Source organism: Dermacentor variabilis, chromosome 7 (genome assembly GCF_050947875.1).
Source record: "Dermacentor variabilis isolate Ectoservices chromosome 7, ASM5094787v1, whole genome shotgun sequence".
Taxonomy (NCBI): domain Eukaryota; kingdom Metazoa; phylum Arthropoda; class Arachnida; order Ixodida; family Ixodidae; genus Dermacentor; species Dermacentor variabilis.
In genome coordinates, this window is record NC_134574.1 from 163,005,607 (window position 1) to 163,028,601 (window position 22,995).

The 22,995-nt window shown below is 42.7% G+C and overlaps 1 protein-coding gene across 1 annotated transcript in view; it reads left to right on the forward strand.

The window, feature by feature from the left end:
* Positions 1 to 15,820, forward strand: part of LOC142588379 (2-oxoisovalerate dehydrogenase subunit alpha, mitochondrial-like) — a 34,797-nt gene extending 18,977 nt beyond the window's left edge. Inside the window, exons 3-9 of the mRNA XM_075700014.1 lie at positions 1,673 to 1,868; positions 2,183 to 2,344; positions 2,825 to 2,969; positions 4,486 to 4,547; positions 5,223 to 5,364; positions 8,309 to 8,480; positions 9,954 to 15,820. Of these exons, the coding sequence (XP_075556129.1) occupies positions 1,673 to 1,868; positions 2,183 to 2,344; positions 2,825 to 2,969; positions 4,486 to 4,547; positions 5,223 to 5,364; positions 8,309 to 8,480; positions 9,954 to 10,139 (1,065 nt within the window). The 3' untranslated portion in view covers positions 10,140 to 15,820. The remainder of the gene's footprint in view (positions 1 to 1,672; positions 1,869 to 2,182; positions 2,345 to 2,824; positions 2,970 to 4,485; positions 4,548 to 5,222; positions 5,365 to 8,308; positions 8,481 to 9,953) is intronic.
* The last annotated feature ends 7,175 nt before the right edge of the window (positions 15,821 to 22,995 follow it).

Consider the following 22,995-nt stretch of genomic DNA (forward strand, 5'->3'; position numbering starts at 1 on the left):
TGTTGCACCTTTGAAACATTGTTTTATCAAGGTGCTGCGGTTTTCAGTGTTTGATAATTAGCACTGCAGCAACAAGATGAGTACCGCACCATATTTTTCAGCATTCTTTCAGTGTATTTCGTGCCTGTCCTATTTTTCATGTTCACGCTTTTTTACAACTGTAGGCCAATCAACTAGACTGCCTTACAGCTTTAAAAAGCGACAGGGTGAGCAGGATATTCATGTGCTAGTACACGCTACCTGCTAGTGCCAAAATAGCTTACTGTAGCAACATTTGTTGTCATAAAAGCATTTAAATGTCCATAGCTGAATCTGAAAATAACAGCATTGGAAAACGTAATCCGAGATGCTTAAAACCATGAACATTACTCCCATTGAAACAGGTATCCCATTCTGTTGCCATGCGCACGATTGTGCACACGAAGGCAGTGCATCAAAATCAAAAGTAGTGATTAAAATTCTAACATTTAAGATATATTGCAAACATCTTGAAGCACTTCTGATTGGATCTGCACTGCAAGTTTAAATAGTAAGTGTGAAATGTTTTAGTAAGTTGGAAGGTAGAGGGCTAGATGTTTGCCCTCACAGTGTCAGCTTGTCTCCATGTAGCGTGTTCACTTTCTGTATTGATGTGAAAACGTCAAATGACTCATTGAGCGAAAAAGGCGGCAGCGGCTGTGGCAACAAAACGGCACCTAACTTCCCATTGGCTGTTACGCCAAATCGCATGTGCGCCTCACGCGCTCATGATGCTGGCTTGCTGGCTCAGGCCTCGACAAAGCAGAGCGGGCGAAAGGGAATGCCTGCTGCCGTGGTATTGTGTGAGGGGGAAAAGGCATCGCTGGCGATGCCACATCAACCTTGCGCTCACTCTCAGGAGCTTCTGTTATCCATGCATTCCTTGTCCACGCAAGCTCTTGCCTGTGTTGCAATGGCTCACTTGCCCGCACGGAGTTCATAACTCGAAGAACTGTTCAGCAGCGTTCAGTTGGGCACTAATTCATGCAAAATTCATAAGAAGTGTATAGATGTCCTGAATTTTTGTCTTTACAATCTTTTGCATGGGGCATATATATTAAGCGTCTGGGTAGCTGCTTTCCAGGTATGCTAGAGATGAAGTAGTTGGGATTCTCACATCTGACGTTCCTATAAATTGTTCTCACATGAAGTCCACATTCTGTAAACTTGAGAAAGCTCCCAGATCCATTGAAAATTTGTCATTTGTTCTGCTGCTGTACGATTTTCATGGTTCTGCAGGTACAAGAAATGTGATGAAACGAAATTTTCAACGAAGAAAAATAACATGAAGGGGGTATGTTGCACAAGCATAAATGTTAGCTTGAGCTGGCATTGCAGAGTATTCAGTGACACAAAGCAGACAGTGACATTGTCTTCATCACCATTAAGTTCTCAACGTGGGCTTGTTGGTTAACTGTTGTGGGCAGTAGATGTAGCAGAATTTAGACGAGGACAAAAGAAGTGACGAGACTTACTTACTGCCAGTTAAATGTGTCCCGCTGCTCCTGCTTTCATCCACGTCTGCACTGAGCTACATCTACTACTTCGCATTCTCCCATATATCTTGAACCACCCAATGTTCAACAGCACGCATTAGTTACCCTTGTTTCATGAAGTAGTGGCTGATCCCTGTCTTGAACTCTGCACTTGACAGCTGCCAGAGCAGATGCTTCTGAAGATGTACCAGGGTATGACGCTCCTGAACAGCATGGACAGAGTCCTGTACGAGTCACAAAGGCAAGGACGCATCTCCTTCTACATGACCAACTTTGGCGAGGAGGGCACACATTTTGGCAGTGCTGCTGCCCTCGACAACAATGACCTCATCTACGGACAGTATCGAGAAGCGGGTATGCTGCACGTTATGCATTCTTGCAGTGCCGTGGTAAAACAAAGGCAGGCTGTTAGAAGAGCCGATGCACATGTTGTCAGCATGTTAGCGAAGTATTTTGCTTACCGGCACTAAAATGGACATAACATCGGAAGATGCTGAATGTATGCCAAATTTGAACTTCAAATAGAACCAAGCTGTGCTGAATCAAAGCAAACAACATAGCAAAGCTAGTGCTGTTTAATTAATTAGAGCTGTTTAGTTAGTGCTTCTGATAGTGAACCACCAGAGTCTTGGCCATCTTGCAGCACTTCTGTTCACAAAACACTGCAGGAGTCTTAGTGTGGCGTGACTACCCGCTGGCTCAGTTCATGGGCCAGTGCTATGGCAATGAGCTGGACGATTGCAAGGGACGAGGCATGCCCGTCCACTATGGCAGCGACAAGCACAACTTCGTCACCATCAGCTCACCGCTCGCCACGCAGATGCCCCAAGGTAACTCATCACAGTTGCTCCCATTTTATTGCGGTGAATTGCACCCATCATTTTCGAGGACTCGCCTGAATGTCACCCTGAGCAATTCAAATCGCATTTGGATTCCAGGAAACAAAATCTTTCAGAAGAAAATGCAACGCTACTTGCAGAATCATGGCAGAAATTGTCATGTGCAGCCAGCAGAAGTAATGCCAATAATGCTACAAGCTGTTTATTTCCTGGTTGAATCCGTGCCTCATATGGCTTGCAGCCAGTCACTCGGTCAGGCTTAATCACAGTCCATTCTGACCTAAACAAGCGCACTATCATGCTAGTTTTTCTGCTGACAAGGTCGGATTGATGAATGTAAACAATATAGACTCACATGACCTGCCTTCTGTGTGAAAGAAGATGCTGACAGAGCTTTGCTGAAAATTAACAGGATTCATTCGACTTGCAGGCTTACTGTGCGTCATCTTTCTTCTGTGCTGTTAATTACAGCTGTAGGCTCTGCGTATGCGTTCAAGCTTGCCCAAAAGAAGAACTGCGTCGTCTGCTACTTTGGCGAGGGTGCCGCCAGTGAAGGCGATGCCCATGCTGCCCTCAACTTTGCCGCCACACTCGACTGCCCAGTCATCTTCTTTTGGTGAGCAGAGTCCAAGAGAGGCTTTGAAAGTGTGTAGGCATGAGCTTGTAGTTAAACCACAGTGTAATTGTCTTGATTATAAACACAACAAAATGGCACTCTATGTTGTTAAGACAGTTAATATGTTTTGGCTTGATGAAGTAATTGCTTCATTTCAGCATACATACATCACTCGCCAGTCTAGATGTGATTTTCGACGAAGTGCAGACTGTGCAGCTCTTTCAATAATCTCTGCAGCCACTATTCTTATTTCCTTTCCATGCAACCCTCCTGGCTTTGTATCACATGCTAAGCGTACATGCTATATTATGTACCAGATTTGCTTGTATCCAAGGCAGCCCTGGGTTTGTGTTGTAGGAGTTATGGTTATCTTCATGGTGTGTCAAGATCATCACTGTAAACTGGAAACTATGAGTATAAACTCAAACTGAAACTATCAGCATAAATTCAAACACGAACAAGTCGAAAATGACTAGAGTGCATTGCAACGTTTCCAGGTTCACTTAAATTTGAACCATCGGCTTAGTTGAGGCTCCAGAACATATATTTGTGGCTACACCATGCTTAGAAATGAGCTACATGGAGTGATTTCATATCAGATTAACATGTAATCAAGTGTAGCATGTGTTCTGATTAGTATTTTTTTTCTTTGCGTGTCAATTTGTGCTGATGGCACATTGAAATTATAGTTCAAGAGAAAGGACCAAGAAGTACATTCTACAAAGAGCACGACAGAATATTTCTTTTTAATTTTAGACAATATTGTATAGGAATAGGTTACAAGCCTGCTCAGTTAATGATAGATTTTTTTTATTTGAAGTGGAAGAGCATGTCTGTCTCTCTGTGATAGCCTGCAGTTTTGAATGTCACTGATTGTTTGTGCTTTTTCTCTTCCCTCACACATGGTGCAGCAGTGATTAGATTCTCTAAACCAGTGTCTGCCTTGATCATGGCAATGGAACATGTATCAAGCTAATGCGTATGGGGAATTGCATTTCAGAAATAAGTATTCCATGGTAAACCTCTGCTTTTTCATATTCTGAGAGGCTAATCACTGTCCGTATTAAATTTGGCCAGCAATACTGTCTGTCATGCGGAAAATATGCTTCAAGGTATTTTAGATGGGCCTGACACAGAGAAGTGAAACAATAAGTGCTGCACTCGGGTGTCATTTTGACAGGTGGTCTGGTCGCAAGTAATTTGCTTAAATAGTTATGAGAAAGCAAAGCTAAAATGTGGCCTTCTTACTGCAGATGCACCTGCGAACTTGAATGAAAATCATTGCAGTTCTTGATAGTATGGAGAATCCTGTTTTGTCTTTCGTAATAAAAATTTGTTTTATTAGTTCTCTGTTTATAACCATCTTTCCAGTTTATGAAGCTTAGGCATTTCAGTTTCTGCAGAAGAAAGAGAAGCATATTACAGTGAATTCTAGTTGTGGTAATGTGCTTGTAGGAAAAATTTTGTGGAAGAAGGAATAATGTGTATGTTGTCTCGCACTCTGTTTCTCTCATAGCCGAAATAATGGCTACGCCATTTCAACTCCAGCCTACGAGCAGTACAAAGGTGACGGCATTGGTAAGCGCAATATTCCAGTGCTACGAGTTTTCCTTTACTTTTGGAGGAGAATCCTTACATATGTTGTAGAGTTCATGTATTGCATGTCATGTCTTGAACTTGAGCCGTAGAAAGCAACAAATTTAGACTTTACATAGTTGTTCATAATCTGATTTTTGTGTGGCATCGAGACTGATAAAGGTTATAGAGGCTGCCATTTGAAAACACGTTGATTGAACTGGATTAAATTTGTTCAAAAGGAAAAGAGCTACAAGTTACAGTCTGGATCAAGCCATCTAAGCTTTAACAAAACTGGAAGGTTCAAGTGGTATCTTCATTACTCAAAGTTCTTTTCTGCGTTACCACAGATATCAGTGAATTTGTGCAGCAACAGATTGTGCTTTTGTCCAAACAAGTTGTCTAGACAAGCTTCTAGTTCTTGCTACCACTTGTACTCTGTTTATGTATGACTACTGTGAGACACTTTGGTGCAGAACCTTTTAAATTTCATGTTATTTTTTTTTTTTTTTACTCAAGGGGGGTTAGGATGGTTGTTTGGAAGCCAAAACCGCCTCTTCCCAATACCACTACAATGTGCAGTAGTAATGGCACTTCTGCTGCAATTTCAGTGATAATCTTATTTCTACACACAATTCAATTATGTATTGTCTTATCTTCTTCCCCCTGGGTAAACAGTTGCGAGGGGTCCTGGCTACGGCATTGCATCCATACGTGTTGACGGCAATGATGTCCTGGCCGTGTACAATGTCACAAAAGCTGCTCGCCAGATGGCCGTTGAGGAATGCAGACCGGTGCTCATAGAGGCCATGACGTACAGGTATGTATGTACATGTGATAGAGGCCTTTATTTTACAGTGGAGCTATTAGAACTGCGCTGGGTTTCTCGTTGACATTTTCAGAATATAAAAATCACATCGTGTGCATGAAAAAAAATTTGCGAAGCTGGGGACAGAGAGCTAAGAGAGAGTGAAAGCAGAGTATAAAAATAGCATCACGCAGCATAGCGACGCGGCAAGGGTGGGTGGAGCCTAGCGGGTGAGAAGGAGCAGCGCAGTGGGGACACAGGTGGTGTGATGTCATTACTCTCCGATAAAACCTTGCACACTCGCTTAGGCGGATTTCAAAAAGCTACCAGGTGCACAGCTTCGAAGCTAGCATGCATCAGAGCTAAGGCGCAGCGGTTGCCGCCGCGTCACGTCGGTGCAGCGTCTGGCACACAACACCGACGCCATATGGCGTCTCAACAAATTGCTTCTGTTGTAGCTGGCGCCTTAAATGCTGCGCCATCCCAACCGAAACCCCCTCACAGAGGAAGACTGAATGGATTTTTTTGAAACCTTAACTTCCCCCAGCTACGCTGGTCCCTGGTGTTTGCGATAGCAGAGCCACACATGACTACATATGCAGTTTGGCACTACTTACTGGCCTTCCCACAGCTCCACTGGTCTCTGGTGTTTGCGATAGCTGAGCCACGCTTAACTTTTTTTCCTCTCTCTAGCATATTTGATATTTTGATGTGTGTGAGTAAATGGCATGCGCTACAAATTTATTTTATTTTTGGTACTGCTGTTATAGAGGCATACGTTGTCGGGTAAAAATGATTGTAAATTAGTTCATTGTCCAGCCTTTGTATTTCATTATCTGGTTGACTGTCAATATATTAATTACTGGTAATCATTGTTTTGTTTTACATATTTTTGGTGTTTATTCCCTTGTTTTGTTCCTCCTCCTTTATGCATTGCAGTTTGTTTGCTTTAATTTCCCACTACTGCTATTACTATACCCAATATTAACGATAGAAATTTTGTGCTTTGTTGTTCTCACCTCATACTTATTTGTTTGAAGAACAGTGGCCATTCTGGTAATTACTGCATTCGTTTTATGACATGTCTTTTTTGTTATTTATAATCCCTCCCTGATGTAATGCCCTGTAAAGGGCCCTTAACGGTAAAATAAGCGATGGTGATGATTAAATGCAAAAAAACTGCTAATGAAAGATGTCTCAACAGTCCCATTATTAAAGGTTTGCATAACTAAAGCCTTGACATGAGCAGAGCCACAAAATCACAAGTCACAGTTATGTACTTTCATTATCCATGTGCGTGTGGCCTGTTTAAAGTCCACTTCAGCACTGTATGCTATGCACAGTTATCAGACACCCAGGACAAGGGAGTACGGGAAGTGGGCACGTCACCCAGCATGCACTCAAGCCTCATCCAGTGGATTAAGCTTGCCTTCACGTGACACAGTTGGTGCCTACGCTTTTGAAGGCATCGTCTTCCCCTACCAGCACCGTCTGTTCAAACTAGTCCAAAGGCTTTTGCCTTTTCCATGGTTTCTTATGAGACAGTAGACAGGTACTGTCAAACTTTGATATAATGAACATGTTTTTAATGAAGTAAACCTAAAATGTTTAATTCTGTTATTAGCGTTGACAAATGTACGCTTACAACAGATATTAGATACAACGAACATATTTTCATAAAGGGTACAAATTTTTTTTATGAGGTTTGATAATATCAGTCCCTGATCGCTCACTATGAAGGAAGCTTGCACTTTTGCAATATGCTGTATATGAAGTAATGAGAGGGGCACATCCTTCAGGAGAAAAGGAAATTCACATATAAACAAAATTTTGTAGATGTGCATATTATGATGCGACCAGGGCCCTATAATATAAAACTATTTGAATGTGCTTTTATTCCAATCTTCTGATGTCAAATTTACGTAACCACCGATGCAAGCATCGGGCGGTGACCCACAGGGTTGTCTGAACAGACCAATCAAACGCTCTCCTTGTTTATAAGAGGTCACTTTTCTTTGCTTTGAAAACAAATAACACTGTGTACAGTGAGCAGCTTGTCTTATCTAATTGGCTGACAAGAAGCGAGGGGCACGCTGCTCAAGTGGAGAGGGATTCGATGGAGCCAAGCCAGTGCACTGGAAATCGATAACCGGATGAAGAGGGTGGTGCTGGCATCTGTGATTGGTCTGCTTTCCCTTACTTGGCTTGAGGTGGCTGGTCAAAAATTGCGGCGGCATGCAACAGAAAGTTAAGAATGCCGATAAAACGGATTCTCAGCAAAGAATAGTTGGCAGAGCGAGGTCATAAACATGCCGAAATTGCTTGAAAATGTTACACGGCCACGCAAAAAGGTTTATTGTGCTCTCCAGCAGGTGCGAGTAGCCAGTGCCTGAGCGATCAGCGCCAGCCATCTTTTATTTCTTTGGGATGGGGCAGCCTGTGGCTATTCAGAAAAAAATTCAGTTTTGTTCAGCATATTAATGTACCTTTAACGCGTACATGTCGCTTTGACACGGTGAGCTTTCGCAGTTTTGTGACGTCACGTGACGAGGGTGCAGAGCGAAAACTTTTGACCAATAGCCAAGGAGTAATGGCTAAAAGGCGTTGAATCAGAAATGACATTTTTTTTTGTTAGGTCCAATGATGCATAATCAGTGTGTACACGTCATATCAGATGGGGAGCTGTCACAGTTTTCGTGATGTCGCGTGACAGACAGGCGGAGTGGGGGTGGTTCAAAAAAGTTTTTGACAAATTGCAGAGGGCCGATTGCAAAATTGGAATAGAAAAGTTTGGAATAGCTTTATATTATAGCGCCCCAGGTCATGAACGGCAGTGCGGTGGTCCGATGCCATTGGTATCTGGCTAAATAATCTGACGGCGATGAACTCCTGTCTTATTTGTATCTAATCATCTTGCTCCCACATTAACTCCATGCTTCTTTTTCATTGTACCTAGAATCGGTCATCACAGTACATCAGACGACAGCTCGGCATACCGGTCGGTGGATGAAGTTCGGTCCTGGGACCGGAACGACCACCCCATCACCCGCTTTCGCAATTACCTCGTCTACCGCGGACTCTGGGACGACAGCAAGGAGGAACAGTGGAAGAACGAGACCAAGAAGCAGGTGACGACCAAACTTTTGTCAATAAGAAGGATGAGATATAAGACAAACATAACCCGCCGCAATGATTCAGTGGTTATGTTGGTCAGCTATTGAAAATGAGGTCGTTGGTTGAATTCCTAGCCACCGCAGCCGAATTTCAGTGGACACGTAATGCAAAGGCACTCGTGTGCTGAAATCCAGGTGGGCATTAAAGAACTTCAGATGGTCAAAACTAATCTGGAGCCCATCACTATGGTGATCCTCACAACCCACTGGGCAATTCTGTGATGTAATGCCAAGCTTACTGTGTATGCTGCGCAGTTTTGATGTAGCCACAGGAAACGTAACACGTGGCCTATATAGTAGCATTATTGATATGCTGCAGAGAGCTTTATGCTGTGGATAGCTCGGCAAACCAACTAATAATTCATTAGTTACTTTGACTAAACTAAAATTCAAGTAATATTGCTTTTCCTTTTTTGTACAAATGCGATCTTCATAGCCAGAAATAAGTTGTTCTAATGTTCCATGAAGTGAAACTGTTTGGCCATTGCAGGGTGAGACCCCACAATTTAATCTTTTAATAAGAGAGATAACATACAGTCAGTCAGTGAGCACACTCGCAGAGGAGTATTCGCTGATGGTCTCAGGCACTCATACAGTCCAGTTGCCTTCAAAAAGCAAAATAGAGTTTTTCTAAGGTGTTCATCTGGGCTTGTTAGCATATCATTATAAGCAGTAGATGTTGCATGTTGTGGATGAGGACAATAAAGAAGTTACATGTCCCACTTGATGACGAGATAGGACACATAGCACCAAGTTTGTCCTGTCACTTATGCTATTGTCCTTGTCTGCAACATGCCATGTCTAAGGCTCATCATAAGGCTTTAGTGGTCTTGTGTATGGAATAGTGTTTCAGCCAATGACCTAGGATGTTTCCTTCCGAGAGTGGTTTGTCATCTAAGTGGCTGAGACTAGCTCGCAGAGAACATTTTTGAGTGTTGGAATGATGGCCACTGGCATAGAAAGTGCTCTATTGTTTCATCACACTTGCAAGCATTGCATGCGGTGCTGTAAGCTTTGCAGTTGGAAGAAAAAGTCCCCCTGTTGCAATTGAAGACAGGACCAACGCCGTTGTTGACTTGCCATAATGAGTGTTCCTGCACTTTCAGTTGCCAATTGATTTGGCTTTGCCCTGCACTATGCTAGCCTTCTGGTTAGCTGAGATGGTAGAGTGACCACACCGGAAAGGTGTTGGTTCCTAGTTCGATCTCCAGACTGGGACAAATTTTTTGTCAACTGTGAAGCACCCCCCCCCCTTCCCCCCAACCCCTTCTTAAGAAACTTGCACGGGTAGCTTATGCAGCTTCGTGCTACAGTTGTGTGAGTGACAATTTTTCCTTTTGACAAAACTGCTTCCACCTTGCAGATTTTTACAGAACTGATTTGCCAAACCCATAATAACTATTTGTGTTGCCTCTTTTGCCACTCCAGATCATGCAGGCGTTTGCACGTGCCGAGAAGCTGAAGAAGCCGCCAGTGAAGTACATGTTCACGGACGTCTACAGCCAGATGCCCCCTTCGCTGCAGGAACAGTGGGAACTGATGAGGCAGCATCTGCAGCATTACAAGGAACACTACCCACTCAGCAGCTTCAAGGAACTGCCGGAAGATGAATAGGAAAACAAGCCACGCAGCTTCAGTGAAATACCCTACCTTGTTTCAAGACAAGTCCAAAACTGTGACACATCGAAGTGTCATGTAAAACTTTTGCACTATTGCCGCATGGTGAAGTACATTAGATGCCAGCTCAGGAAGTTTCCCGAGAATACTGGAAGAAACAGAACCAAATGGGACTGCACAAAAATGTGGCTTTTATGCTGTTCTTTTTAGCTTTTCAAATGTTTCAAGGTTATTTTGGCTGGGGTTGCAAAATGCGAGGCAACAGTGACATGTGCCTTCGTACATGATTAAACTGCGTGTGTATGTACTGCAAGGCGTCGTAAACGAAGCAGGGAAACAGCGTTTTGACAGTTCGACTCAGTGGTACTGAAAAGAAACTGTTTTCGACAAAACAGTGCAGTTGAATACTGGGAACACTTTTTTGTTCAGAGAGCTCTTTCTAATGGCAAAAGTTGTCAAAACTTCTACGTTTATGTCATTCACTCCCCGGCTTGTTTGTTTGCAGGCTGTTGCATTCTGCAGCCCATGGCGCAAAAACACTCTTGAAAAGTTGCACGGGTTATCTTCACCACTTTAGCTTTCCTCATGTGGTAGCAGGGCAATTAATCAGCCAATGACAAGATTTCTCCCGCAGTCATCACAAGGCATTTCTTTTTCTTCTTAGCAAAAACTTGCTGCAGTTGAAGCAAACAATTAACCTAGTAGCACAGTTCTTACCACATGCTAGACCACAAGCTGCTATATTTCTATGGCATTCAGGCAACGAGTGCGAGACATGGTGCGAAATGCTTTACAATGTGATGGTTTACTCAATGTGTTCAAAGTTTACTCATGAAAGGGATAATGGTACGAAGAAGGCACTTTGTACTTGAAGAGTAAGATTAAGTTAGATTGACAGACTACACAGAACACCACACCAAACAGGCCAGCCTAGCCATGAGTGAGAACTTGGTCTGCCAGAAATTAAGTCAAAAACAGTAGGTAAGTGGTGATGTCACCCTATAGTTTCCGCAACAGCTCACCGTGATGTCATGAATTTTGACAGCATCTCCTTGGGGTTAGTTATTTGTTCATAAACAAAGAAGGCTCGCATTGCATTTTAAAGAAATGAAGGGCACAACCTGTGAAGTATTGAGAACTTCTGTTTTGCTCAAAAAATGGCTCAATGTATACGAAGGGGCTTTGAAATCTGTGATGTCATAGCGACGTACTGGAGGCACAATTTAAAAGCACAAAATTTGAGAAAGGTAAACAGGTTCTGCCTTCAACTTTTCCATTAGTAATCAACCTTTTCCTGCCAAATGAATAGAGTTACAGTTTTGAAAGCATATTTTGATGGTATGTGAAACAAAAGGTATGTGATTGTTCAGTGAGATATGGTATCCGTTTATGGTTCATAAACGAAGGCGCAGAATTTTTATGCTTTTTTGTGTAGCACAGTTCTCTTCCTAAGTACTTGTGCAAGTGTATGCATTCTGGTTTGCTTGCACCATGCATGGAGGAAGCACCTCACTTGCGTAATTGTGAAACTGAATTTTGACAGCCCACTAAAGGCATGTCCCCAAAAGGTCGTCATTTTAATATTGCAAGTTTGAAGATGACTCTTGATAATATACTAGTCTGCACCAAAACTTTTTAGCTTGCCACAACAGTTGTAAATTACACTGTACTGGCTACAGCAGTGCAATGCTGGGTGCAGGGCAGCAGAACTTTATGCCACGAATGCAGCATGTTAGCCGGAGAGAGAAATGGTAATTATGGCATGACCGCCAAAGAATTGCTCATTTTTATAGCATTAGAAATTCAGCAGTAGATATTCTGTATAGTTTCTGCTACTGTGATTTAAATTGAACTGAAATTTGAGATTGGATTGTGATTTAGCACTGCAGAAAATTGGCAGATGATTTATCTGTTGCAGCAAAGGCCTTCCTTGTCATTAATAACATTCAAAGTTGCATTGTCACATCTGTAAGAATCGCCGATAAGTGGCTATCTTATGTGAATTGCAATTGCTTTCACTTGAATTTGACATACAATTATGTCACAGTCACAGACGTTGCAAAAAGCAAAATTCTGTCGCAACACTCTGTACAGTGTGGTTTTAGTTTTGCAAAAGTTCTGGTAAAAGTTGCCCACCTAATGCATTGAAGGAATTAATGGGGTCTGTGACTGGTAACCATTCATGTGACAAGAAAAGTGCGAATGTCTTGCACCATAATAGTTCATCACTCTCTTATTCTGTCAATCGCATGTAGATTGTCTAAGCTAGTCCAGCTTTAAAAGATAAATGCTCACAAGCTTTGTGGAGAAAACTCTGCGAAAGATTGTGGCGATGCAAAACATCAACGAATGCGGAGAGCCTATAGTTCCTGAAAGCCGCCTTTGGAGACATTGTGAAAGCTTTATAATGCAAGGCACTCGTGGCCCCATTTTGTTTAGTGCATCCTGTTTACGAACAAGCTGCCTTGGACTTGTCCTCTCAGCAGTTGATGCATCAAGCAATTGAAGTGTTTATTGCAGTATTTTAATTCTATGTGTGGGCATATTGTACAGTATCTGTGTCTTCGCATTGGTTCCAACTGTTTCTATTCATCTTCTTGAGTACTGCTCTGTGATATTCCATATTTTTTATGAATTGCTGTCATGCCTGGAAATGTAACAAAGTGAAGATATTGTGATGGATCTCGCATGGCTGACTGTTAACTATGTTTAAATGACGATTAACAGTTAGTGAATTGGTGCATGATTGCTAGTGCTGCTAAATGCTATCTCATGCCATATCACTGTATATACACTTTGCATCTGTTGTGCAAAAAAAAAGCACTGCATGTTTGGTGTCCGAGTTGTGCACAAACATGCTTTCGCCATCGTAAGGTTTGGTGTACAGGCAGGACAAAAACTAAATAGAGCACCGTGTCAAACTTTAACTGCGTTCACTAATGACTTTGTAGAAATTATGAGGCAAGTATTCCTGCACAGCAATGCTCATCAACATATTGGAACTATTATCTAATACTAATAATGACTGGCAATCTGCAGTACTGTAGAATTATGTGGCTAACAAGGTTTATGCATATTGCCTTTATGCACACGAAATCAATTCTGATGTTTTCACCACGAACTCATTTTGGTAGGTTCCCCTACCCTGACAAGCCATTTTAAACAGCTTTTAGCTAGTGAACCCTTCCACAGCATCCATATCTGGGAAATGAAGTGAAATGAAACTTAATGTTTATGGTAAAATCACTTGTCTATCACAAAATGACTGGTTGTTGAGAATTGAGCCTCGAATATTTGCCCTAGTGCTGATTTTAAGGACAATGCTCTGGGGCCTGTTTATTCATTTAGACTAAAGACAACTTCAAAAAGGGTCCCTTTAAGGCATTATTTCAGCGTGAGCATTGCTGTGCCCTTGACGGTAGTCTGTAGACATCCTTATGCATTACACACCAGGCTTGTTTGAAAACGTGGTACACCATGGGAACCAAGTTTGTAGCTTGAACTGCGAGTGAAGAACAGCGTAAAAAGTGTGGCAGTTATTCAAACTCTTGTGTTCTCCCTTTTTTTTTTGCACATGCACTGATTTTATGCTTTTGTCTACTCCTCATTTTCTGCTTCCTGTGATGTCAGTACTCGTCGCTCATTTATGAAACATTTTTGGCATTGCTTATGTGTCAGTACTCGTCGCTCATTTATGAAACATTTTTGGCATTGCTTATGTAAATTGCTTTGTGGCTCATGGCTGCTGATGGGCAAAACGCTTCGCTTTTGCAAACAAGAGCAAAGAATTGTTTCATTAACAGGTGTTTACTTCCTGCACATGAGCAACTGACTAGAAAAATTAATGACTTAGTTAACAGTGATGCACTAGCCATCATTATGCTCATTTGCAAGGAAAACAATCATGTTTGTATATGGACTGTAGTGAGCCCTGTGCTGGCACACATTAACTGCAGCAGGTCATAATTGAGGCCCACTTTAGCCACTGTTGGCCTGTTTGCATAACTAGGGTATAGCTGTGCACTCGACAGAATGACTCTAATCATGACAAGTGCTGCTTGTTTCCACTTATTGCTTTGAAGAGGAGGTGTTGCATCTTGCCCTTGACGTTCAAGATATGCAAGAAACATAGATATGCTTCCACCGTGCTATCACTAAATTCATTTGAATGAAATTTATACGTGAAAGTAAACATGAGAATTTGGGAGCACGTGTTTTATTTAGAGCCTCAGTGTGTTTTACCAAAATTACTGCTAAAATAATTTGGGCATCAAGCTTACGAATCTAACTGGCTGCAAGATTGTAAGGCAAAGAAAATTGACACATTTTTACACCGCTCTCAAATATACCAATAAATTGTGAGGAGGCTCACTGTAAAACATGTAATGTAAACAAATTGAAGAAATTGAAACAGTAAACAATAAACTAATGCAGAAACTCCAGTCAATGTAGCTCACAAAATGCAGTATCTGTTTATGGTGTGTAGTTATGGAGTGAGAGGCATGGTGCTCCAGTCCTATTGGAGCTTGTCAATTTTTGGCAGTCTTCATAAACAGAAAGCAAGGGCTCAAATAAAAGAGTTGCTTTTAGCAGTCCCCAGAATATGAATATTTTAATTTTAGTGCAACAGATTTCATTCAAATTCGCTCGGTAGCTATCTTAATTGTGAACTCATTATTAGCTTTCATGCACAGTTTTACTTGGGGCCAATTCTTGTTTGCATATTAAAGCACCCTCTTAATAAATTTCGCTGTATACATGTGTACATTCACCTGAATGAAACTTTACTGCTAAAGAATGTCATAATGTGCTTGAAGGCCTACTGTTTGCAGAAGTGCAGTTGAATTTCATTGTGTTGTTTTGAAATTCAAATATGCCTGCTCAAATCTGAATATTATACCAGATTTCAACAGCTGATCCCTACTTTCATTACTGTTTTCTTGTTACTGTGAATGTCGCATGATGTTACAGATTGCATCCTTGCGTGCTGGTCAGCTGGAACGAGCAACTTGAATCAGACCTTCCCTCTTCAGACGCATCTGAAATGCATTTGCTCTCATAATGTAGCCAGCCAACTTGAAGTGAAACTTGTTCCAATTAGAAGAAAAATTAATACCTTAGTGACAGTAGGGTGGATGTTTTTATTTACGCCCCCAGATGACTGTACAGAACTTTTTAAATTTCAGAAAAGTTCAAGCATCACAACTGTGAAATTCTGCAACAAAAACATATGTTGCATATCTGTGAATTGAATTCATTGTGCTCTGATTTTTTTCTATTTTTCTGTAGATTGTGGCTTGCAAAAGCACCAATTGTAGATATTTCATGGTGAACCTGCTGATACTTGCTGTGATCAAGAACTGCCATATCATTATTTACTGCCGTACAGCACAAGGTATAAGAAGGGGTAGCGTGAGATGGTTTAAGCTATAATGAAGCCCCTCCGATAAGTGGTCATTGGAAGTTTCAGTGAACATCTTTAAAAATGTTTAAAAACACAATGGATTCTACCATTTCATCAAAGCACGGATGTCTGTGACTTGCAGGTTGCAATGGAACAGTATCTTTTTATGTCACTGTTTATTATGCTTTTTCTTTTTTGCATGTGTTTGTGTCTATGTTTGGGAACTTGTGGAATGAAAGTGGGAAATTTCATTAAAAACTATTTTAGTGTTCTATCTTTGCTGTAGTTTTGTTATGCTGTAGCTGGGCAGTGCTAAAGCCAGCAGACATCAGCAATAGTGTTAATCATCATCAAGACTGTGACAGTGACGCACATGACAGAGTTTACTACAAAAATTACACGAGGGAACTCTGGCACTGTGAATGTTCAGTCTACCATTGTATCAATGGGTGGTGCATGACTTTGTCTAATCTCCATGCTTATAGCTTCAAACATTCTTGGGACATTATTATGCTTTATCTTTCTACTTTTTAAGAACTCGTACATTTCTAATCAGGCAGTTATTACATGCATAATCGCTGCAAATTGTTGCACTTGTGATGCAACATAGTGTTCAACGTGATCAATGTGGAAAGTCACAAAGCCATTTGAAGCCACAGGGACAGATTTTAGGCAAAGTCATGCACATCAATCATTCTCATTCTGGCTGAATTGCCATACGTGCAGCTCGAATAGTCACTAGTGCCACAGTTGCCTCTAGTGAGGAAACTGATGCACACATACAGTTGATACAGATGGTTGATGACGCATTCAGTAACACAGCACAATGCTCAGCAAGCCATGTGATGTGACAGATTCACCAAGGTCATGCATTGCAGTCCTATGCTGCATCCATCTCGCACTGTTCTCCAAGCTAATTTTGCACCGGAAATTACAAACTGGGAACTCTGGAATTGAAGCATGCCTCAAATTTGACTGGATTCAACCTAAGACGAGACCTCTTGCCAAACTGCATGCTATTTTAGGGTAAGCGACTCAAGTACTGTGATGAAATTATTAGGAACTTTGCAGACATAGAGGATGAGTTCAGCTGACGCAAGACAGCGGTTCCCAGGGAAAGTCCTTCATCCTGCAGTGGACATAAATTAGGATGACAATGATGATCGAGGCACAATCTGATTTATTCATTATAAATGCCATGAAGCGACAACTAACCAAGAGGAGACGCAATTTATCCATCCCTTTTGTGCTGTTTATTGATAAGGGTCATCACCAATGTGCCTTAACTTCTCAAGCCAACTTGCATTGTCAAGCCAGATCATTCCAGCCTGCATTTTTTTTTTCTTCATCTACCAGTTTTTAGATTCTGTATGAGCACTTTTTTTTTTTAAAGCTTATGCAGAACTCCTACCCTGATTAAAAATTTGTTTTGTATATCAATTTTATATAACTGTAGCATGACTGCAACACTGTAAGGCAACTTGGATAATTGCCTTGCAATGGTTTCATTTTGTGCTTGCATTACCATCGTATCTTATTTAAATTTCACTTCATTTCACACATCTATGTATATATTAAATTGAAGTCTTCCCGCAACTAAAAACACTTGATTTCTGACAGTATTGGAACTGTACTGGGCACAGTATTCATACTGAGTGTGCAGCTACACTGTAACATCACACTGCTGTTAAAAGTTCAGTAATTGATAAACAGGTGCAGAAATTGAGTAGCCTGAGAAACCTAATTCGGAAAGAATCTTGTTGCAAAATTTGTTGCAGCACACTATTGATAGTGAGATTAGCAATCAACACCTGCGGTGCCTGTAATTACGAAATTACTTGAGATCGACATAAAAAAAGTTGTTCTTACTTAAGAGAAAGCTGCAGACACAACCAGCTTCTCGTCCACCCAGTATCACTGTCACATCCAACAGTTGGAGCTTTGCAGATTCTATTATAAACTTAGCTCCCCAAAGTAGATATCCCTGCTGCGATATTGAGGTGTGCTGTTAAGACTATTACAACGTACCAAAGAAGAAGAAGAAAAAGAAAATTTTTAGATAACAGCTTACTTCAAAGGCCCAGGATGCACTTTTGCATGCTCTTCATTTATAAGCACTAATGTGAAATCCACACGCATTACAGAATGTGCTAGGAACTACCAATTTCGGCATCAAAACAGTGATGCAACCTTTCTCAATGTGGCATCATCACGACACCCTTGGCTGAAATATCTATACGAACCTCTGTAAATAATGAAAATTTTATGAGACACAAGTAGCAAATGCATTTAAATGACCTGACACCTACAGTGGTGGAACAGCCATTTCACCTTTTTCACCGCAGGCAAAAAAAGTCGACTTGGCGCAGCAGCAAGCACTTTTGGCGCAGGGTCCAACACATGTGTGCTTACCATATGCCATGCAAATTCTAACCGATACAGTCAATATGTTGTGGAGACCAGTTTGTGCGAGGTTTACCCTGCTAGGGCAGTGAGGAAAGGAAGCGATGCTTCTCCACACCGCGACACAAAGGGTGCTACTGCCGGGTTCATCAATACAGCGCAGAGATGGCCCACCACAGACATGCCAACAAACACGTGTTTACTAACCTACAGGTTTTCCCGCTTAGTTTAATCCAAACGCCATAAAAAAAATTCCAGGTGCCAGCCAATTTAATCTGAGCGCCAGCATTTTTAATCCCAGTGCCAATAATTTAATCCAGGCACCACCACATTTAATCGCAGTGCCATCCGATTAATCTGCGTGCTAACTCAATTAATCCTTGCGCCAGCCATTTTAATCCAAGTGCCACACATTTTAATCCCAATGCCAGTCAATTTAATCGTGTTGGAAATTGATTGAGAAACGAATAATTCTTGCAGAAGAGCTCGTAACAGGCATCATGAATGCCCTATATTCATTGATGTGATCACTATATTGGCGTCAGCATTATAGGAGCACAGTTTCCACGCTACTGGTGTTATCATGGTTTCTTCAGAAACACTTCCGTGTGTTATACCGCTCGCTCATTTCCTCCTTTTCAAGTCGCATTTCTGAGTGACAAGAGACTCACATAAGTGAGGCAGAATCGTGACGGATATTACGCGACTTGGGTTGCGATGATGACATGCGATTTCCTTCCCTATCGTCTTGCATATCGATCGACATTGTTCGCAAGGGTGAAAACTTGCACACCATTATTCAGGCACTTGGCATAATCACTAAGTGATTCAATATAGCTCACTAATCTTGTATTTTGCATGCACTCTTATGCTTCCGTCATGCATACCAAATGAAATGGTTCCGAGAATGTAACAGCTTATCCTTGAGTGACATGATTAGCTCACTTGTGACTCACTCGACGCCACCGCCGTTGCACCTCTCCTAACCTGCCTACTAACGTATCAAAGGAAATCGCTTTCAAAGCTCAAAAACATGCTCCCTATCAATGACTCAAGTGACGTGATCACTAGTGACTGGCGTGACGTCACCACACTTCTCACGCATGCACTATCCTAAACTGTTGGCGTGCATACCAAACGAAGTGGCTTATAAAGGGTAATAACCGGCTCACTATCACCCAGCCAATGACGTGATCACTAGGGACTCCCATGACGTCATCATGGTTCTCACCCAACCATGCACTCTCCTAACCTGCCGACATGCATATCAAACGAAATGGCTTTTGAAGAGCAACAACCTGCTCATTATCACAAAGTCAAATGAGGTGATCACTAGTGACTCACGTGACGTCATTAAGGCTCTCACCCAACCGTGCACTCTCCTAACCTGCCGACATGCATATAAAACAAAATTACTTTGGAAGAGCAACAACCGCTCATTATCACAACGTCGAATGAGGTGATCACTAGTGACTCACGTGACGTCCCCACGGTTCTCACCCAACCATGCACTCTCCTAACCTGCCAACGTGCATATCAAACGAAATGGCTTTTAAAGAGAAATAACCTGCTCATTATCACAAAATAGAATGAGGTGATCACTAGTGACTCACGTGACGTCACTACATTCGCACGTGAGCGAAAATATGTAATTTATTCGATGCGGTATTTAATTTCACAAGATACCAGGGCACTTCCTGAATGGGATTATAGAAACAAACCGAGAACAACTACATGTCCTCCTCTCTAAGCGCAGCCTGAACAAAAGAAAAGTTGTTCCTATCAAATGCAGTGCAATCCACGTGTTGAACAAGTGCCATAGCGTGTTGTGCAGCATTTACAAGCAACGAGCGCCTGTGCTCCTTTTGTGACTCCTTGTGGAGTCACCAGCACTGCATCGCACCGCTCACTGAGGTACTGTTTAACTTGACATTTAAACTTGGAGAAAACTTCCTCAACGGGATTAAAAAAACGGCTGTATGGCGGCAGGCGCTTGATGGAATGGTTCGAGCTGACCAGATTTGCCGGTTCTGCGCGATTGTGAGCGGAAGCGTTGTCGAAAATGAAGACGGCCTCTGTATCTGGCTCCTCAGAGTCAACCTGGGCGGAAACGTCGGCGAGAAAGTCATTGAATACGATCCAATGAACTCTTTCGACAATTCGCCAGTGCAGCACACCGTTTGCCGACATGCAGGCGATGATGTTGATGTTCGCGCCTTTCGTCGAAGTCGTCGTCAGGAGCGCTGACGTGCCCTTTTTTGCGCGGCCAAATTGTCTCGAGCACCATATATTGTAATTCGTTTCGTCGACGTAAAAGCGGCAAACCCGGGGCCCATTGGTTTGTAACCATTGCGCATACTCTTTTCGCTTTTTCTTCACGTCGCAGCGGTTGCCGTCCACCGGCCTCTGGGTCGCTAATTTGATGGAGTAGGTGTGTGCGTCGAAGAGGCAGTCAACAGAACTGGTGCTGATTGTGAGGCCAGGTATTTCTTGTTCAACGGTTCGCTTTATCTGTTTCAGCGTGAACGCTGAGTTCTCGTCGACAGTTCTTGTTACGACGGCGACAACGTCGGCACCAAACTTTCTGAAGGAGCCCCCCGTTTTCAGAGACACTTCACGGTCTGTCGCTGCAATTGACCTTACAGTTTTTAGATTTGTGCCCAGCGTCTTGGCGAGTTGTCTGAAATCTCCACCGCGCCTTGAGGCATCGACGATTCTTGATCGGTCGACGTCAGACACCTTGTTGTTTTTCCTTCGTGGCTTATTTTGATCCTTGAACGGAGGACCCCGCTTTCGCATGACGCTCGCCTGTTCGTCTTCAGGAGTCCCACCTTCCATGGCGGTCAGCTCAGGTAAAAATCAAGCACAGCTGTAGCACCGGGAGCACCTAACAAAAGGTCAGACCGCCACTATAACAGAAGCGGCGTGAACGCAGTCTGCTGAGTCCGCTAGGTTACGACACGATATCGTCTGCTTTTCAAGCGAAAAGTCGAACGCGCTCGCAGACTACAGGGAAATCGTGGAAGTACTAAGAAGAGTTTGTGCTCTTTAGAATTACATTACTGGAAGTATTTCTGAATGACATAGAGCAGCAGAACAAGAAAAAGCTAAAGCAGACAAGTTATCGCCTGCGTCACCGCAGGCGAAATTGCACACGCCATTCTCCTGCGATGGTGGTGAAACAAAAACAGAGGACTCAGCAGACGGCGTTTTCATTTCATTTGGTATGCATGACGGAAGCATAAGAGTGCATGCAAAATACAAGATTAGTGAGCTATATTGAATCACTTAGTGATTATGCCAAGTGCCTGAATAATGGTGAGCAAGTTTTTACCCTTGCGAACAATGTCGATCGATATGCAAGACGATAGGGAAGGAAATCGCATGTCATCATCGCAACCCAAGTTGCGTAATATCCGTAACGATTCTGCCTCACTTATGTGAGTCTCTTGTCACTCAGAAATGCGACTTTAAAAGGAGGAAATGAGCGAGCAGTATAACACACGGAAGTGTTTCTGAAGAAACCATGATAACATCGGTAGCGTGGAAACTGTGCTCCCATAGTGCTGACGCCAATATAGTGATCACATCAATGAATATAGGGCATTCATGACGCCTATTACGAGCTCTTCTGCAAGAATTATTCGTTTCTCAATCAATTTCCAACGCAATTAAATTGACTGGCATTGGGATTAAAATGTGTGGCACTTGGATTAAAATGGTTGGCGCAAGGATTAAATGAGTTGGCACGCAGATTAATTCGGACGGCGCTGGGATTAAATTATTGGCACTGGGATTAAAAATGCTGTCGCTCAGATTAAATTGGCTGGCACCTGGATTATTTTCAATGGCGTTTGGATTAAACTGAGCATATATATATATATATCGACGCAATTTCACCGAACAGCGCAGCGACCCAAGCTCGACGCACAAGTTTTGCGTCAACGGACATGGCGGCACCCGCCCACCGAAGTGCCGGCTCTTGCGGTGTACCACATTCGACCTCACTCGCTAATACCATTCTTAACTATGCGACACGTTCGATTTTGATCGCAGCGGCTCTTTTGCAAGTCCCGCTATCACCCACAAACATCGAAAAAGCTTACCCTTAGTCCTAAAATGTAACATCTTCCTTCGGCAAACTCCACGGTACCACGCGGGCAGGTTCGATGAACACGGAAACAAAGCGTCAGGAAGATGGTACAGCGGCACTACATTGTATTGTACGTCCGTCAGAGAAAAACGCGGTTAAACAAAGTTCGTCGAGCGATATAGCACGGTTTTGCTTGCTTTAGGAAAGGGCACAGACGCTGCTCGGCGCCGTCAGCAACTACCGCATCTACAATTGCACCACAAAACACACCGACGCTGCTCGGCACGGCAGCAGCAGTGAGCTAATTGACCTTTAAGCTGCGTCTCGCTTCACCGCAAACTTATGTGTCGAAAGCACAGCGCGCTACCAGCACTCGACGCACTTACATATGCACATCGCACCGCTTTCATGTGGGTACCCACGTGGCGTACTCAGCAGCCGCCAGCAGTGGCAGGCTCAGTCGACCTTGGCTGAGATTGAAGGTCAGATTTACGGAACCAGCGTTTGCACCTGAAGCAGTGGAGCATTCGCTCTAATATGCGCGAATGACGAACCAGACGGCTCCGACGCGCCCATAGAGTTTCTCACTAATTATGGAAGTGCCTCTGGTTCCTTCTATGATGATGATATCGTGCTGTTGGCTTTGGTTCCAGTTTTGCTAGCTGCGAAGCGTCGACGGAAGGAGGCACGTGGAAGGAGGGGTTTTACATGCTTTGGCGAAAACTCGGCGCAATTTTCCGCTAAAATGCACTTTTGGCGCAGGATGGTGCAAAGAACCGCTCTCGGCACAATTTGGCGCAACTATAGCGCAGCTGTTCCACCACTGCATCTAGCTGTTAATTCCACTTGCTAGCCTTCTTAAACTCAAACCGACGAAAAAAAAAAAAAATTGTTTTCACAACGGACTTACCTTACGGACTTGACATAACATGTATGAACAGTTTTTTCCCAAT